Source organism: Vidua macroura, chromosome 12, assembly GCF_024509145.1.
Source record: "Vidua macroura isolate BioBank_ID:100142 chromosome 12, ASM2450914v1, whole genome shotgun sequence".
Lineage (NCBI taxonomy): Eukaryota > Metazoa > Chordata > Aves > Passeriformes > Viduidae > Vidua > Vidua macroura.
Window position 1 is genome coordinate 8,337,489 of NC_071582.1, and position 15,888 is coordinate 8,353,376.

The 15,888-nt window shown below is 38.2% G+C and overlaps 1 protein-coding gene across 3 annotated transcripts in view; it reads right to left on the minus strand.

The window, feature by feature from the left end:
- Nucleotides 1-2,967: 2,967 nt before the first annotated feature.
- LIPC (lipase C, hepatic type) overlaps nucleotides 2,968-15,888 on the minus strand; it is a 71,417-nt gene continuing 58,496 nt past the window's right edge. For all 3 annotated transcript variants that reach the window (XM_053987855.1, XM_053987857.1, XM_053987856.1), the window contains exons 5-10: nucleotides 14,010-14,127; nucleotides 11,832-12,065; nucleotides 10,220-10,462; nucleotides 6,758-6,878; nucleotides 5,848-6,066; nucleotides 2,968-3,684 (exon numbers count right to left, since the gene is read on the minus strand). In XM_053987855.1, coding sequence (XP_053843830.1) covers nucleotides 3,579-3,684; nucleotides 5,848-6,066; nucleotides 6,758-6,878; nucleotides 10,220-10,462; nucleotides 11,832-12,065; nucleotides 14,010-14,127 — 1,041 coding nt within the window. In that variant the 3' untranslated portion in view covers nucleotides 2,968-3,578. The remainder of the gene's footprint in view (nucleotides 3,685-5,847; nucleotides 6,067-6,757; nucleotides 6,879-10,219; nucleotides 10,463-11,831; nucleotides 12,066-14,009; nucleotides 14,128-15,888) is intronic.

Sequence of the window (15,888 nt, forward strand, 5' to 3'; positions counted from 1 at the left end):
CCCTCTCAATTTTAACATCCTGCAGTTATATATAAGAATAAATGTGTTTGTGTAACCTGTTCAGGGAAAACCATGAAATTAATTTTAAATTACTTACATGATCACAGGAATAAAACTTTTCTTACCTCCAAAATGGAAAAACTAGTTGCTGGTGGGATGTTCAAGCCTGGCATCATCGTTACTGATGGATACCTTTGGAAATATATTTGGAGAGGCATGTTGGAATTAATATGCAGTGCTCTGAATACACAGTTGGTGGATGAGACTTACAGAAGGAGCAAATGTGCTTTTTGCAGGGCGGTTTTAAAACTGCTAAGCCGGGCCTCTGGGTTTTTGTGTGTGTTGCATGGTTGATTTAAGTGATAAGACAGCTTTTCAAAGCCAGGTCCTGCCAGTGAGTCTTCCATTCTTAGGGCTGTTTGTTGAGAGTGGCCTGCTTGGACATCTGTTTCCCGAAGTGAGCGGGGTGGACTTTGATGTTATCAGAGCGTACTCGGAGTTCCTTCCTCACAATGCTCCCCCCACCACCCCCATGACTTTTTATAGAAGTGCTTCTCCCTGTGGCTAAATAGCACTGTCTGTGCAAAGGGCATTACAAGAAAATCCCTTGGAGCAGAGCCCTTCTCCAAATCCTAATAGAGGTGGTGGTGGTTGTGTTTAAATCTCTGTAAGAACACAGACCAACGGGGTGGAATAATGCCTAAGCAGCTCAAATACAAGTTTCATGTATATTTTAAAGTATAAATGAAACAAATCAGTACATAATTTTTCTACCTAATGTTTGACATAATCTTATTTGTACATATTAATTTATTCATCTTGCATTTTTTAATGTTCAGTTATTAAATGTATACATTCATCTAATGTAGAAGCATATATAGGGTAGTCAGAATGGTGTGAACAAAGGCATCAAAGTCCTCTTAAGCAATGAAACTTTATACCATACCATTGATGTAATTTGGATTTTAATTAGTGTTCCAATATTTCTTTCGGGAAAAACACAAAAAGGAAGGAAGAGGCTTTTATTTCTGAACATTGGAGGTTCATTATTGCAGAGAGGTGATGAAAAGTACAGGAGCCATTCTATCACTCTGAGCTGTGTGTACTCTGACAGGAGGAGTAAGCACCTGGTGGCTTCCAAGGTCTCAAGTCAGCTGTATGGAGTGAGACAGGAGTACTTCCAATGAGCACAGAGTAAGGCACCACCTTAGGCACTTGAGATTGTAGGTATGACTTCAGTTTTTTGTTCAGGCATGGTGAGACTGAATGTATTACAGCTTGGGCTTTATTCCACTTTTATATCAGAAATTAGTGTAATAGCTGCCAAAACAGGGACAGAGTTTGTTTGGGTATATGATTTGTGAAAAATGGCATCAGAAGTATCTTCATATCTGCAAGAGTTCACATACTGACTGTTCTTTTAATTTTCCTACTTGGCTTTTTAAAACCTCTCAAATTGTCTTATCTGAGGATATACCATCTTCACTTAGTTGAGAACTGGAGAATGTTTTTTCACAAACACAAATGCCCATTTCTCGAGTATTGGCCCTATGTAGACACCTCTGACCCTTCTTCCACCTGCTTTTTCTGAAGTAATGCCTGTTTCTCCTAAAGTTTAGATCCCTTTATCAGCCTCCTTACCAAGAAAGTGATAGTAATTTGCAAGAAATGCCAATTTTGAGGTCTGAAACATTTCTAAGAGTGTAGTTTCTCTACTGTTGGAGTACAGCCTAATTCTTTTTAGCCTTTATCTCTTGCTCTGTCATCATTCAACTTCTTCTGGAAAAAGCTTTTTTTAAGGACAGGTAGGATTTGGTTCAGGAAGCTTAGAAAATTCATAGCTTAGAAAGTTGGTAACTGACATAAATGCAATTTCAGTGACAGTATTAAATTCTCTAAATAGACAAGTATTTTATGAAAAAAGAAAACCCTGAAACAGAAGTAAGTGGCAGGTCTTTAGTAGCTTTTTGCAGAAGCAACAAACAAGCTAGAGAGATGCCTAATTTGATTAGCCACACATACTTCTCTCTCTGTTTACTTTCATTTTCCATTGTGCTTTGGAACACTAAAATGGCCACATTGTCATTTGTTCCTTGCCTGTCATTCTGCAGGACATGGTTCATTGTAACTTCATGCTCCTAAAAATGCTCTCACTGGGTCTCCAGCAATTGAGTCCCTCCAGTGGATTATAGCTACTGCAAATGTAAAAAATCAACCAAACAAAAGGCCTTGGTGCTTACCTAACTCTCTCACATACTGTTGGCTGAAATTTCCTTCTGTGTATGTTCCTGATTTGACTCAGCTATTGTAATTAAACACTTGATTCTTACACAAACACAGAACTTATTACAGAGCTCTCATAAAATAATTATGTTGTAAAATTTAAATATATATAAATATATAATTCCCACTTTATTCCTGATAACATCTGGATATTTTGATTCAAAATTCACTGCAATATCTTGACATTAAAAAATATCCTTTGCTTCAAGTCTTAGCACTTTTTTTTACTACTTAGAGAACATTTAACACAAATTACATTCAAAATTCAGAGTTCAAGAAACCTTAATTTTTAATTAATCTTGTGCTCAGCATTAAAGTGATAAATGAATACATATATATCGATTTCTGTTTCAGTACACATAAACCATAGAATAAAAGGAATCTGAGACAATAATGCTCCTTTTCGTTGTTTATATTCTGACATAGGAAACAAGGAAATTGTGTATGTTTGACCTTACAAAGTTTGTTTTTATGCTTTGAAGTTGTTTGAAGGTTTAACCATTTTCATTTATTCTGGCGGTTTCAAGTCGTGCCAAAATCTGGTATACAGAGATTTAGAATCTAAAAAACTCAGACCGTACCTGAATGGCTAAATATGATTTAAATGCAAAAAATTAACTGAATTTAGTTGTGCTAGAATTTTGTGTAGTATATTAATCATCATTCAAATAATTAATTTGCTAGTAATTTAAATCAGTTCTTTAATTAAAATAGTTAAATAGCAAAGCATTTTCAGAGAACAAGATTTATTATAGAAATTTTAGATTATACTATTATTGGGATTTTCATATGGTTATTACAGCTCAAGCATTTTATATTTTTATATCTATTTGGTAGTATTTTCTTTTATGAACTATTTGACTCTCCCTTCATTAGGAAATAATTTAGCAAAGTTTTAACTGATAGTCATAGCTATTAATATTTGCCATGAAATGAAGTTTCTTTTTTTGCCTTAAATCTAACAAAATTAAGTTTTTCAAAGGCTTATGACAATGATTTTGTCAAATAATGTTTTTATTTCTGGTGAGCAGATTTTTTTTTCAGATTTTAAACAGTTGAAAATTGACAGTTGCCTTGATGAAGCTGCTCACTGATCATTTTCAGAGTATGCTTCTACATGAACAAGAGCATATTTCAGCTTACTGTCAGATGACAAAAACTAAATATCTTAATGTATTTTTTTTACCACCTCTGAAACTGCTAGGATATTTGATGCAGCTGTGAATTTTTAAACATTTTACTAGATGTATCGTATTTTGAATATTTTGGCGAGGGGTTCCCTTTTGTGTTCTTGCTCATTTTCTGTATTGTCTCTGGAAGAGATCTTCACACCTCACAAATGTCTTCTCTTGGGATGGATGAAGGTGAATGTTGTCAATGCTCTGGGGGCAAAATGTGTTTCTGGAAAGAAAAGAAAAGACAGCATGTGAGTACAATGTTGGTTAGTTAGAGTCTGCCATTCTTTAGCCAGTTCTTTAGGCTGTCTTTTACAGGAAGGTAGCTTTCTGTTTTATAGGCTTGTGAGGAAAGAGTTGTGTCTGCCTGCCACACCATAGGTAGAGAAGAGCAGCAGGCAGCTCCTGGGTACAGAGTGCACCGTGCCTGTGTCTCCCTGGTGTCACTGTGCATGTTCTTCACAGCACACCCTCACAGTCACGTGGGCTTTGCTGTCAGTGGGGCATTGTTATTGTTCCAACTCTCACTGTTACCAGCATGGTTGCCTGTTTGGGCTGCTGGAATACTGGTATTTAGCTGGGAGGTTGCTAAAAATCAGCTATGTAGGATGCTAACATCAGCAACTGCATATGCTACAGAAATATTTGAAACCAGATATTGGAATCGGGTACTTTATTGCTTGTAATGGTCTGTTTGTTAACTGCTTTTTAAGTTTATGCTGTTACATCTCAAGTCTTTGCCATTAGATAATCTAACAAAGGAACTTTCATCATGTGTACAAAGATAACAAACATCTAGAGGTAGAGATAACCTGGAGATAAAATATTGTCAACTGTTCAAATATTGGAGAAAGCACAAGAGAAGTCAAAATATATTTCATGTTTACTGCCTTTTTTAATTACTGCATTTCCAAAATTACTAATTCTGTAATACATGATGTTTGGTATTCTGAGGAAGGCAGAACTCTACACACCTTTTTTTCTTTGAAGAAAATACTTTTCCTTGAGTGTCCTTTGTTTATGCTTTCAGAACCACCTAATAATCTTTCATTCCCCCCCCTAAACATTAATGCAGTATTTCAGTGATAACTGAATGTCACTGCCCAGATTGCAAAGAACAAAACCCAGCACATAATCAGTGTCCACTAAAAGCTTGGCACAAACTGTTTCCACTTGCAGCAAAAAAAACTTCTAAGGAGCATTAGGTACCTGAAGATACCTAAGCATTATTTTTTATCAGTCTAAGTGCCTCCCTCACTTGATAATTTGCTAGATAAGGAAAGTAGTACATCAGGAGGAATTAGCTTGTGCCAGGTTACTGGCACAGCTGCATTGGATAAGAGCTTCCTGGTTAGGAAAATGACTTCTCACCTTCATACCTTTTATCTCAAGGTACAGGAACCTGCACCTAAACAGAGCTCCCTAGTTTGCAATGTATACTTTGCTTCAATTTGCTTTACCAGCTAGGTAAGTACTGATTTTGCGTCATGGCTTTTAAAATAGTAGGAGATGTTAGAGAAACTCCTTAGATTTTAATGGTAGGAGCACGTGCCAAGTGCCAGGTTAGGAACACACCTCAAAACACATTTTTAGAAGGATTCAACCCAGGAGAATATGATCCTTCCTCTGCCCCCCAGCACACACAGATTGTCTTATGAAATATCTCTTTAAATTGTCTAATTTGTTTTTTGTGTCAATATTAAGGAGATGCAGCTCTGCCAATAAGTGTTGTTCTGCAACAAGTCTGCACCAGTTGTGGTGGTAAGAAAGGGAATGTACCAAGGAAAAATTGCCTTCTAGGACTGAGCCTCAGTTACAAGGTAAGGTGCTTTTCTCATTAACCTTAATTAAACTGCTCAGTTAAAATTTCTCAAAGGATTAAAGCAGTGAGAATCATTATAGGTTTTTTTATTCTGTCTTCTGGCTGAAATTTCTCTGTATGAGCAGGCAATTTCAGATGTGTTGTTAGCATTGCTGTTTGTAGAGAACAAGGCTGCTCAGACATGGTGATCCAGTTTCAATTATAAACAGGGGAAAGAACACCACAAAAATAATCAGAGCACTGTGTAGTACAGCATATGATCCTTCTAATGAGTATTTTCAAGAATGGTGATGCTGAGTTTCTCTAAGAAGTAAGTATTGAAAGTCAAATAATTAAGATTTGGCATATTTTTTGTAAGTAGGAATCTGACTATTTCACGATGTTAATGCTGGAATCATTATTTATTTTGCATAGTATCTTGTTTCATTGAAATTTCATCTGGTCCTTATGGAGTGAGGTAATTGCATTCATTGGTGTGACTGCTGGGGCTCGGATGCTTGTGTTTGAACTGGGATAACCTGGGTGCCAAACACCTGTGGAGTTACTGAGTGCTCTCATTACACTTACTTTTGCTGGGTTTCCCCTGCTTTCACTCTTATTTCCTTCACTATAAGTCCTGGTCGACGGGTGCCTTTTGTCCATGGAATTATGGTTTGAAATGTGTCCCAGATATTTCCCCAAAGTAGAGGTACTTCCCATTTGAACTTGATCATTATGAGGTCGCCAATATCAGTGTCCAGGGTGATGAGAAATGAGTAGGTCTTATTTCCAGTAATACCTTCAACTCTACAGAAAACAATATGAGAATAATGTTGTCTTAATTATTATGAATTAAAGTGAAAAAACCAGGATTTTTTTTCCTCTGAAAACCAGAGAAAGTACTATGTTTGCTTCTCCAAGACAAAACATTAATGTCTCAAGAATGCTCTTCCTCCAGGTGCAAAAAGTGATGAAATATGACAACATGCTAGGAAAGAAGCAGAAATGTCAGAAGTTTGAACAGCTGATGAAGCAGTAGTGGTTTCTGACAGCAAAAGAAAAAGTGTCCCATAATAGCATCTATGTTACAACTACTGCCTGCTAGAGCAAATGCTGAGCCACACTCTTGTCTTTGCGTTCGTTAATACAGATAGTGTCTATCGTGATAAATATACAAAATTCTTTATCTTAATTACAGCTGATTTTTTCATTTGTGTTTTAATTGATTATACCTCCCTGTCTTACCTATTAGATGGACCAAAGTAAGTGGACAGAAAAATTTCCAAATTTACTGTTTATATTGTAACAATTTTTTTCTGCACAAACTGCATCATCATTGTAAGAACTTGTGACTTTCCGGGAGTATGAGTGAAGAGAGGACAATTTCCAGTTCATGTTCACTTAGCTGTCCTAACCCATTTCCCTCATAGCATGATTATCAATGTGGTATGATATTACAAATTGTCACCTGCACAATTACACGTGATACAACACTCACAGTGGGATGTGCAGGTCTTTAGCATCCGCCTTAGTCCCTGCCAGAGACATGGTGAAAGCTGGGTCTGTCGACTTGCCTTGGATTTCATTGATGATGTGGATCTTGAACTGATAATGATACACTATAGGAAGGAAGAATTTGCAAAAAGTGGCAAAATGAATGGTCAAAGAATCAACAGATTTCTTAGGCAAAAGAATTTTGCCTTTCAGAGCAGAAAGTTGATGGTTATTCCATTTTATTTTTCAAACTAATTTGTTGAAATTAAAATATTGTCATTTTTTCTGGTTGTTGCAGTGCTGTGTAATCTGTTAGCATTTGTGGCCCTGTTGCTTTATTTAGAGGATGGAGAAAAAGGTAATCAGTTTTGAGTTTCTCTTTGGGATAAAACATTCTTCCATGGGAAGTATTTCAGCTTTTCTGAAGTTTAGTTGTCAGAATTTCTGGAAAGCCCTCTTATCTAGTGACCAGGCAAATCCTTGTGACTGGGCATGACTAGAGATGTATGATACAGATCAAAGACCTTATGCAATGTGGTCAGGCTGTTTCTCTGATCAACTGGAAAATTGCCCTGCAAAACAGATGACTCATAAACTTTCCTTGACTGCATAATGATATGTTGTGCTTAACACACATCTGTTAACAACGTCATTAATGCTTTAAGGTCTGGGGAGTTTCTAGAACACTGTTTAGGAAAGTCTGAACTGAGTATTGTCAGCATGAAAAATGCCTGAGAAGTCATCAGTTTGATATTTTGAAAATTATGAAAACGACATCGATTTTGAGTATGTGCATACAGATACTGTCAGCTACATTTGAATGTCCAGAACTCTTCTGTCTGGTCATTCTTCCAGCAACTTTCTAGACAGATAGATTTATATATGAAGGAAAATTATTGCATGCTAGTTTTTGAGTAGAGCCTCTTTAGCCACTTCAGTTTTCACTACATCTGAGAATGGGTCCCCATACCACTAATGGAGTCATCTTTTTATGCACATGCACAGATTTTTTTTTTTTTTTTTTTTTTTTTTTTTTTATTTTTTTTTTTTTTTGGTGCAGTTTAGAGTGCTCATGGTGGAAAGTATTTGCTGGAACAGCTGTATCCTTTTATTGTTTTGTAGTTGTTATATGTCAGTGAACAATGTATTTCCTTTTGAAAATGTGTCCCTCAGTAGAAAACAAAATGGCTGATTCTGTGCCTCAAACCTGATGAGGACCAAGGCAGAGAGGGCTGTTTACAGATCACTTTCATAACTAATCTGTCTTTCTCTGGGTTTTCTCTCTATGCAAAAACTGATTTTTCAGTATATGATCAGACACAGCCTAAGGTTTTGCTGTGATTATGGTGCTTACTTTTAGGAAAAATCATATAAAAACTCTGAGTCTCATCACAGTGTCATTATAAAAGTTAACTTCCGTGGCACAAACTGGGGGTTTTGTTTGAGCTGGACTGATGTATACTCCAGAATACAAAGTCATTAACTTGAAAATTAAATTTTGTGAAGACACAGGGAAGACACAGAGAATTGTGAAGTATAATGTTGAGTTTCTCCAACTTCTTCTGTTTGTGCTTCTCACATGATCTTCAAACTTTTTTTTAAAAAGCATTACAAAGATGACTTTGTAAGCACCTTGCCACAGTTGCTGCTTTGTTTGGGAATTTTTGTGAAAGGAGATCATTGTCTGGGGTACTTTATCAACATATGTGCCAAGGATGTTTTTTTATGCAAAACCAGTTCTAAGCATAAAAATGCAACATGTTTAATTGAAATCAAAGCCAATAGGACAGAGATATTTTACCCCATACTGAAACTATAGCTCCATATCCAGAGAGGAACACAACACAGTGATCACATCTCCGTGTCCAGATGTGGGAGCAGCAGGCAATGCATCCCCAGAGCCTGTCATTCTCTGATTCTGATGAGGACCTGATCTGACTGTGCTGGAGCAAGATAACATCAGGAACTAGACACAGCCTCTAGAGTTTTAAAATCTACTCCAAGTATCTTCCTGAGCCATTTTAAACAGTATTAAGAAGAAATTCAGCAGGTTTAGCTGCTCTGAGTATCATTCAGGGCTCTGCAGATCCCTCTGGAGTCATCATGGAATATTTCACAGCTGTGCTAGTGGAGGACTTCCAAAATTATTTTAGAAGTACCTAATTACCTGAATTTTTGTTGGGGTTTGGTTTGGTTTGGTTGGTTTTTTTTTGTTGTTGTTGTTTTTTTTTTTTTTTTTTTTTTTTTTTTGTTTTTTTTTTTTTTTTTTTTTTTTTTTTTTTATCTATGATAATGCATCTGAGTAGCCGGGCACTATGGGGAGACCAGCTATATAATGCAAGCAGCCTTTTAAAGCCTTTTCCTCATCCCTTCAGTGTTCGTGCCGGCTGCGGAACACGCGAAGCGCTTCCCAGCGCCAAGGCCCAGGGCGAGGGGCAGGCGGGGGCAGAGCCCTCCAGCAGGGAGAGGCTCTGGCCCGGCACAGCCCCGGCAGCCGGTGCGGGGGTGCGGGACTCCCGTGGCCGGGGCTGTGGCGGGGACAGGCAGCGCCTCAGCCTGCGGGGAGTCTCCTCGGGGCGTGTGCGGCCTGTGCCTCGGCCCGGGCCCTGCCCGGCCGCCCGCGCCGCTGCTCCCCACACGCCTCATGGCAGCCGGGGAAGGAGCTGGTGAGGGCAGAGCCGGGCGCCAGGAGCTCCTGCACCGACAGCCCCTCGGAAGAGGACTGTCCCACGTCGTCCTTCTTGTTCTCACTTTAAAATGTACGTGAACCTTTCCAGTGGCGAGGGGACGATTGCTCAACAGCAGCAGTGGGCTCTGGCGGCTGAGTGTAACGGGGACCGGTAGGAAGGCCCTGCGCCCCCTGGCAGGCCATGGCCCCTCTATCTGATCATACAGCCAAATATCCACACTGACTCGATAAAGTAACGTAGTAGAGCTAAAACCAGAGTGCCAATCTTAATTTTAGTGCTACAGTTCAGCATGGTAAAAGTCCATGCTATTCTGTTCTCTGTCTATTGTTTGGAAAGTAGTAATTTATATGTCGTTTCATAGTCTAATTGCAGATAAAATTTGGGCACATGCGGAACAGGATGTTTTATAGGCCTCCCAGAGTAATTATGCAGCTTTTTTTTGGCTTGGCTGTATGCCTGCATATGTTACAACAAATCTGCACAGTCCAGTTGTAGGAAAATCCTGCAGATCAGGACCCTGGGCATCTGTGAGCCCTCAGCTCCACAGCTCGCCTGGGGCAAGCAGGCAGTGTGCTTTTTCCCACAGAAATATGAGAGCCACGATCTTGATGAAAGAGCATCAAGATGGCCTACTGGGATTCTCAGTTGTCTCAGCAAATTGATTATTCTCACAGATTTTATAAGCTTTAATGAATGAGTAAATAGGATCACAAAGCTTAGGCTCAGACTTCCACTTTGTGATCAATCTGGACACTGTAAAAAGTATTCCCACAAACCTTTGAAGGGCATATGCGCTCTTGTTTTCAGAAAGAGTCGCCTGCTTTTGGGCAGCCTTTCCTCCCTGATGCTGTAGCCCAGCGTGTTACACCGGTTCTTCTTACAGCTGAGGCACAGTCCTTTGTTGAAAGTGTTGATGTCGTTGCACCAGTAAGCTGTGCTTTGCTTGTCCTTGTGCAGCAGAGAGTCGATGAACAAATGAACTGACCTCTCATGGGCACATTTCACAGTTTGAGTGATGCCTGAAAAAATGCAACAACAAAATTTTACATGCCCTTGTTTCTTTTTATCATTTCAGCTGCAGAAAAGTGTCATAGCCAACTATAAACATTATATTGTTTCCCCCTACACACCCCTACCCTTTGCATCATGGTTTTGCCTCAGAAATCATACACTGTAGCAATTTTACTTTTAGGATCATTCAAAAATAGAATGGCTGAACTTCCATGATAATAAACGTAAGTAATTTTCTGCTTAAACTTCTCTAGCCTGACTGTATCACTTGATTTCAGGGTTCTGGTTGTTTTTGTCAACAGAAAATACAGCCTGAGTTGATGTGCAGTCTTTCAGATCATGCCACATTAAAGACAGCAGTCTCATTTGGAATTGCTGAATACTCTTGGATTTGGATGCTTAGGCAGCAATACCATATTTTTTCCCTGTTAGACTGACAGACTCTTATGTTGAATTTTTCTTGCAGTTACTGCTTGGAAAAAAGGAGCAAAAATTTTATTAAATGCAATAAAAATATTAAATAGGTCTGCCATTATGAGAAGTATCTTTTTATTCTTTAAGTGCTATCAAATTACAAAAATTATTTTGTACAAATAGGATGTATCACAACAGACTGCTTTATGTCTCTATTGATAAGCTTCGAGCTGATGCTTAGTTTCATATTTGTCATGATTTATCTTCTAAGAAGTAAGGCCCAAATTTAGGGTCAAATACAATTGTATGAGGATAATTGAGAAATGCTTCTGCAATGCCATGTGCTGGGTGAGCAGGGCTCATTGGGGGTTTTCAGTCAACACTTCTGGTTGTCACTGCACATCAGGACCTTTTTCAGTATCTTGCATCAGTTTCTCTATAGGTTTATGTTTAGGTACATTGAAAATAAGCTTCTATAAATAAAAGCTAGCCTGGAACACTGGCACTCAGGTCCTAGAGAGAGCGTCATCTGTGCCACCGAAGGACATGGAGTTGGGAAAAGGTGAGCTAAGGAGGTGAGTAGTACAGCCCTGTGTTTTATTTGATTTGAAATAATTAATGGCACACTAGACAAATCTGGCTTAATTAGAATAAATTTTCTCATCTCTCCTACTGCTGAAACAAATACCATTAAATTATTCAGAGGTGCTTGACAGCAGGATGCTCATGGCCTCATTTTCAGGAGTGCTAGGCAGCTCAATTCCTTGCTGGAGTCAGTAAAACCGATATGAGCTCAAGACATGTAAAAATCAGATAATTCATCTCTAAACAAGAAAATACCTTGCATGTAAGGGGTGATAATAATAATCCTTAGATGCTGTTTAAGACCACCATTACGTAGTTTCCCAAACAGACTGAGTACAGCTGCCCCACTGCCTCCCACCGTGTGCCATTGGTTCTTACCAGCAATCCCCAGTTGTGCAATGTGGTTGTACACATGCAGGATGTGACAGCCGGGCTGGAAGGTGCCTCCGTTGGGGTAAAAGTCAAAATGAGCCACAGGCTGCTTGATGCCAACACTGAGGCCCATGTGCTGTTTAGTGAAGGTATGAATTGCATCCACAAAGTTTGCATCATCTGGAGATAAACGGTCTGTTGGTGACATTCCTTCAAACAAGGGACCAGCAGGGTCAAGGCCTGCAATAAAGCAAATAATCCCATTGTCATATAGTGCAGAAGGACTGTTCTACTGCTGTAAGTCTGTGATAAATGTCTGAAAACAGGCAGCACCTGGTACTTTACAAGGTCTTTCTCTGATGGAAGCAATAAGAACGCTTGTCCCACAGAGGGTACATGGTTACACCTAAAGCAAACACAGGCACTGTAACAAACACTAACTGGGACCTGCACAAGGACACAGGCCCAGAGCCAGACGTGTTTGTCAGAGACAAACTGTGCCTGCTGCCAGTGTCACTCGAGGGACCTTGATGTAATTTTGTTCTTTTGAACTCTAGAGGTTGTGTGTTTCAGAGGCCCTTTGGAAGTCACCAGTCCCACAGCAAGATTGACTTTTAGCTCATGTGTGGGATCTAAAACTTTATAAACCTCCAGTTATTGTTTAAAAGCCTTGTATGCCTGCTAAATTTTATTTATAATAATTCTTCAGCTTAAAAAATCTCCAGGGCAGATTATTGCAGTATTCAGAGAAATAACACTCCACTTAGGGAGTCTTGCTGATTTTTGTTTTATGAACTTTTTTGCATGGTGGTCTTCTTGGTTGGAAAGTGATTTAGGAAGAGAACTTTGTGCTTAGTTTAAAGCTGCATTCAGCTTTGATGACAAGCTTCTAAATTTGATATTCTTCAGTTGGTATTGTGGAATAATATAGTTGCATGGATATAACCAGACAAGACTAGTAACACAGGCAGCAAGTAGGGAAGTCCCTCAAAGGCCCACATTTCTTTTTAGGTTCAATAACTTTTATCACTATCCATTTTTAGAACTTACTGTTACAAGTCTGAAAAGGTTTTGCTGAAGAATGCATATATCTGTTACAGAAAATAATGTGCTATAATTTTTTTTTTTTGCTTATCCATTTTCAAGGTGTTATGTTCTCATAAGGTTTGAGCGAGCAGTGCTGGGGAACTGAAGTCCTTCAGTGCATACACTGGTGTAATATCATGACACATTTTGTAAAATCAGCTTCTTGGTGTGTAGGCACTGCCACAAGAACTGATTGTGTAAGAGACTGTGGCATGTGGCAATGAATTCAAGATCAGAATGGTGACTTCAAAGTACAGCCATGTGTATTCACCTCACTCCTAAGTCTGATTAAAGTAAAATGTTTTCTCTGATAAATTAAATGTAGCTGATGTGGGTCTTGTGTAAAATGCACTTCTGTTTTCATTTTGTTTGGGTTTTTTAAGCTGTCACTGTGTATTAGATATATATAGTGTATCAATAATATTATAAATGTATTTTCAGTACACTCATAATTAGTACAGTTACAAAGCATTACAGAAGGTTCAGAGTGTCACTAGTCAATCAAGTGTTAGGGTTAACTTTGTTTACTTTAAGCATCTACTAGGGGTACTCCAATGATACACTTCTTGTAAAATGTAATCCAGAACTGTCATTTTTGCCACAGGAGAACTATATGGGCACTATCTCACAATTGAAAGCTCAAGCACAGTCAGACAATTTCCTTAATATATTTTTTTAATTACTCACTAATAATGAACAGTATTTTAATGACTTTGAGTCAAGACAGTGGCTAAAGATCCAAAGTTAGTGGCTAACATATAGTTTAAAGTTACTGGGAATGGATAAGAGATAAATTTAAGCAACCTGCAGCTTGAGTCTTTGGTTTATGATTTCTAGTCCCTATGCTTGTGCATTCTGTATGTCATAATTGGACTGAGGTAGGAAAGATCAAAGATAGAAATGCTATGAGACCTAATTTTCAAAAATATTTTAATTAAGTTTTCTAAATCTAATTTCTGAACCAATGAGAGGAAACTTCTAAACTGTGCTGAATATTGCTATTCAGCAGCTAATTGTTGATATGACATTGATATGTCAAATATCTTCATAACTTGATTCAGTTGACTGTTACTTTTCTTAAAGGAATAAGTCTTTTACCTGTAATTCTTCCAATCTTTTTTGTACCATTGATAAAACTTCCAGCAAATCCTGAAACATGAGCTCCCAGGCTGTATCCAATTAGATGAGCATTGCTTCTGGAAAATTGAATGGATTCCTGGAAGATAGTGGAAACTTGATTTAGATGAAGAAATGTGAAAAGTAAACAGTGAAATATCTATTACATGCTAGGAATACTGTGAATTATAACACAAGAAATTTTTATGTTGATGGTGGTCAAATGAGGTGCATGAATCATTCAGTAAATTTCTATTGGTTCAGTGTTATTCCTTGCTTCTTTTTCATGCAGCAGGAAAATGCCACACATTTGGGCACTGCCGCTTATCTTCCATGCACAGGAAAACCGTCAACACACTGGAATTTTTGTTGATGCTTGTTGTCAGTCGTTTGATGCAGATGTTCACTGCCTTTTGTCAGCAGCATTTGGCTTTCCTATGATTATAAAATGGATATCTGTTCTTTAACTTCAGGGTAAAATAATCCCCTATGAAAGGTGTCCTGTTTTTTTTCCCTGAGATACCAGCACAAGCCAAACTAAAGGGATCAAAATATTGATCAGACATGTTAAATGATACAGCAATGATATTTCTTCTACAAAGATATGTGTCTGATTTGTAACAAACCTATTGAAGCAGAATTGCCCTTCTTTCTACCTAATCCATGCTATGTACATCTTAAGCATTTCACCTGAGCTGCACGGCTCAAAGTTTATCTGACTTGTAAAGAAAAATGTTGCATATTTTGCTTGCAAGAAAGGCAAACCTCACTTTTAATTTCTTTGTGGATGTTGCCTGTCCCAGTGGAGTGGCTGTGCAGTCTCAATACCAAACTCTTCTGAAGATGAGGTGAAACTTTGCAGACTTCTTTTGAGAGAGACAGCTCTTAGAAATCACAAGATCTGACCAATTTTCTTGTCAGGTGATGCTGAAATGGATGCTATTGAGGCTGTTACTGATCATGCCCTATTAATTCTTGGAATAAGAGCACTAATATTTACTTATTGTTAATTCTTTATTAATATGTTGTGCTGGCACTGCAGGTTTTGTTACATCCATTGAGAATCTTTGAAATAATTATCTGCCTGTTAGCAGACAGAAGCATAGCAGAAAGATAGTTGTGGGAGTTGGAATGAAGGGGTTTTAACTGTTAAACTCTGGAGGGGTGCTTCTCAATATAAGGAACATTTACTGGTTGGAGACAATCAATGCTGTGACAATTTATGGTATATTTAAATTCTGGAACACAGCACAAGAATAACTACCAACAATACTAGGGCAAGGAGTAATTTATTCAAGCCTTGATTTGTTTGTTGACACTAGGAAATCACAGAATGTCTTTATTGTTGACAATGTGATATGTCCTCCTGAGAACTTATCAAAGTCCACCATTTGATTCATTCAATAATTAAACAGCTTCAAAAAATTACTTTAGGCTCCAGCAAGTTAAACAATATTTGACCAAGAGCTGAGGTTTCTTCTAATATCGCAATGAAAAATAGTGACTCTGACTTTCCTGCTCTCTCTTTTGTGCCTCTTCTCCCTAACTGGGTGTGGTATCTGACAGCTTCTCCTAGCCCTGTCATTCCTGCTTAGGCCTTTAATGGTATTTGCTACAAACCTTTCAGACTTGCAGTAAATTTCTCTTCCACCTTATGCCTCACCATATTTAAAGTGTATTCAGAAATTCATTGGTAGCTATAGAAGTATAATTTCATTTCAAATTTAGTAGCTTAATGTAAGAGATTGATACAATAAGAGTTGCTTAGAGTTCCTGGTTTGTGTGAGTGATTCTCATTCTACTGTTTGCTTTCTGCCTTTTCTTAAATTGTGCTGTGCAGTGATCCTCTGCAGACTTGGCT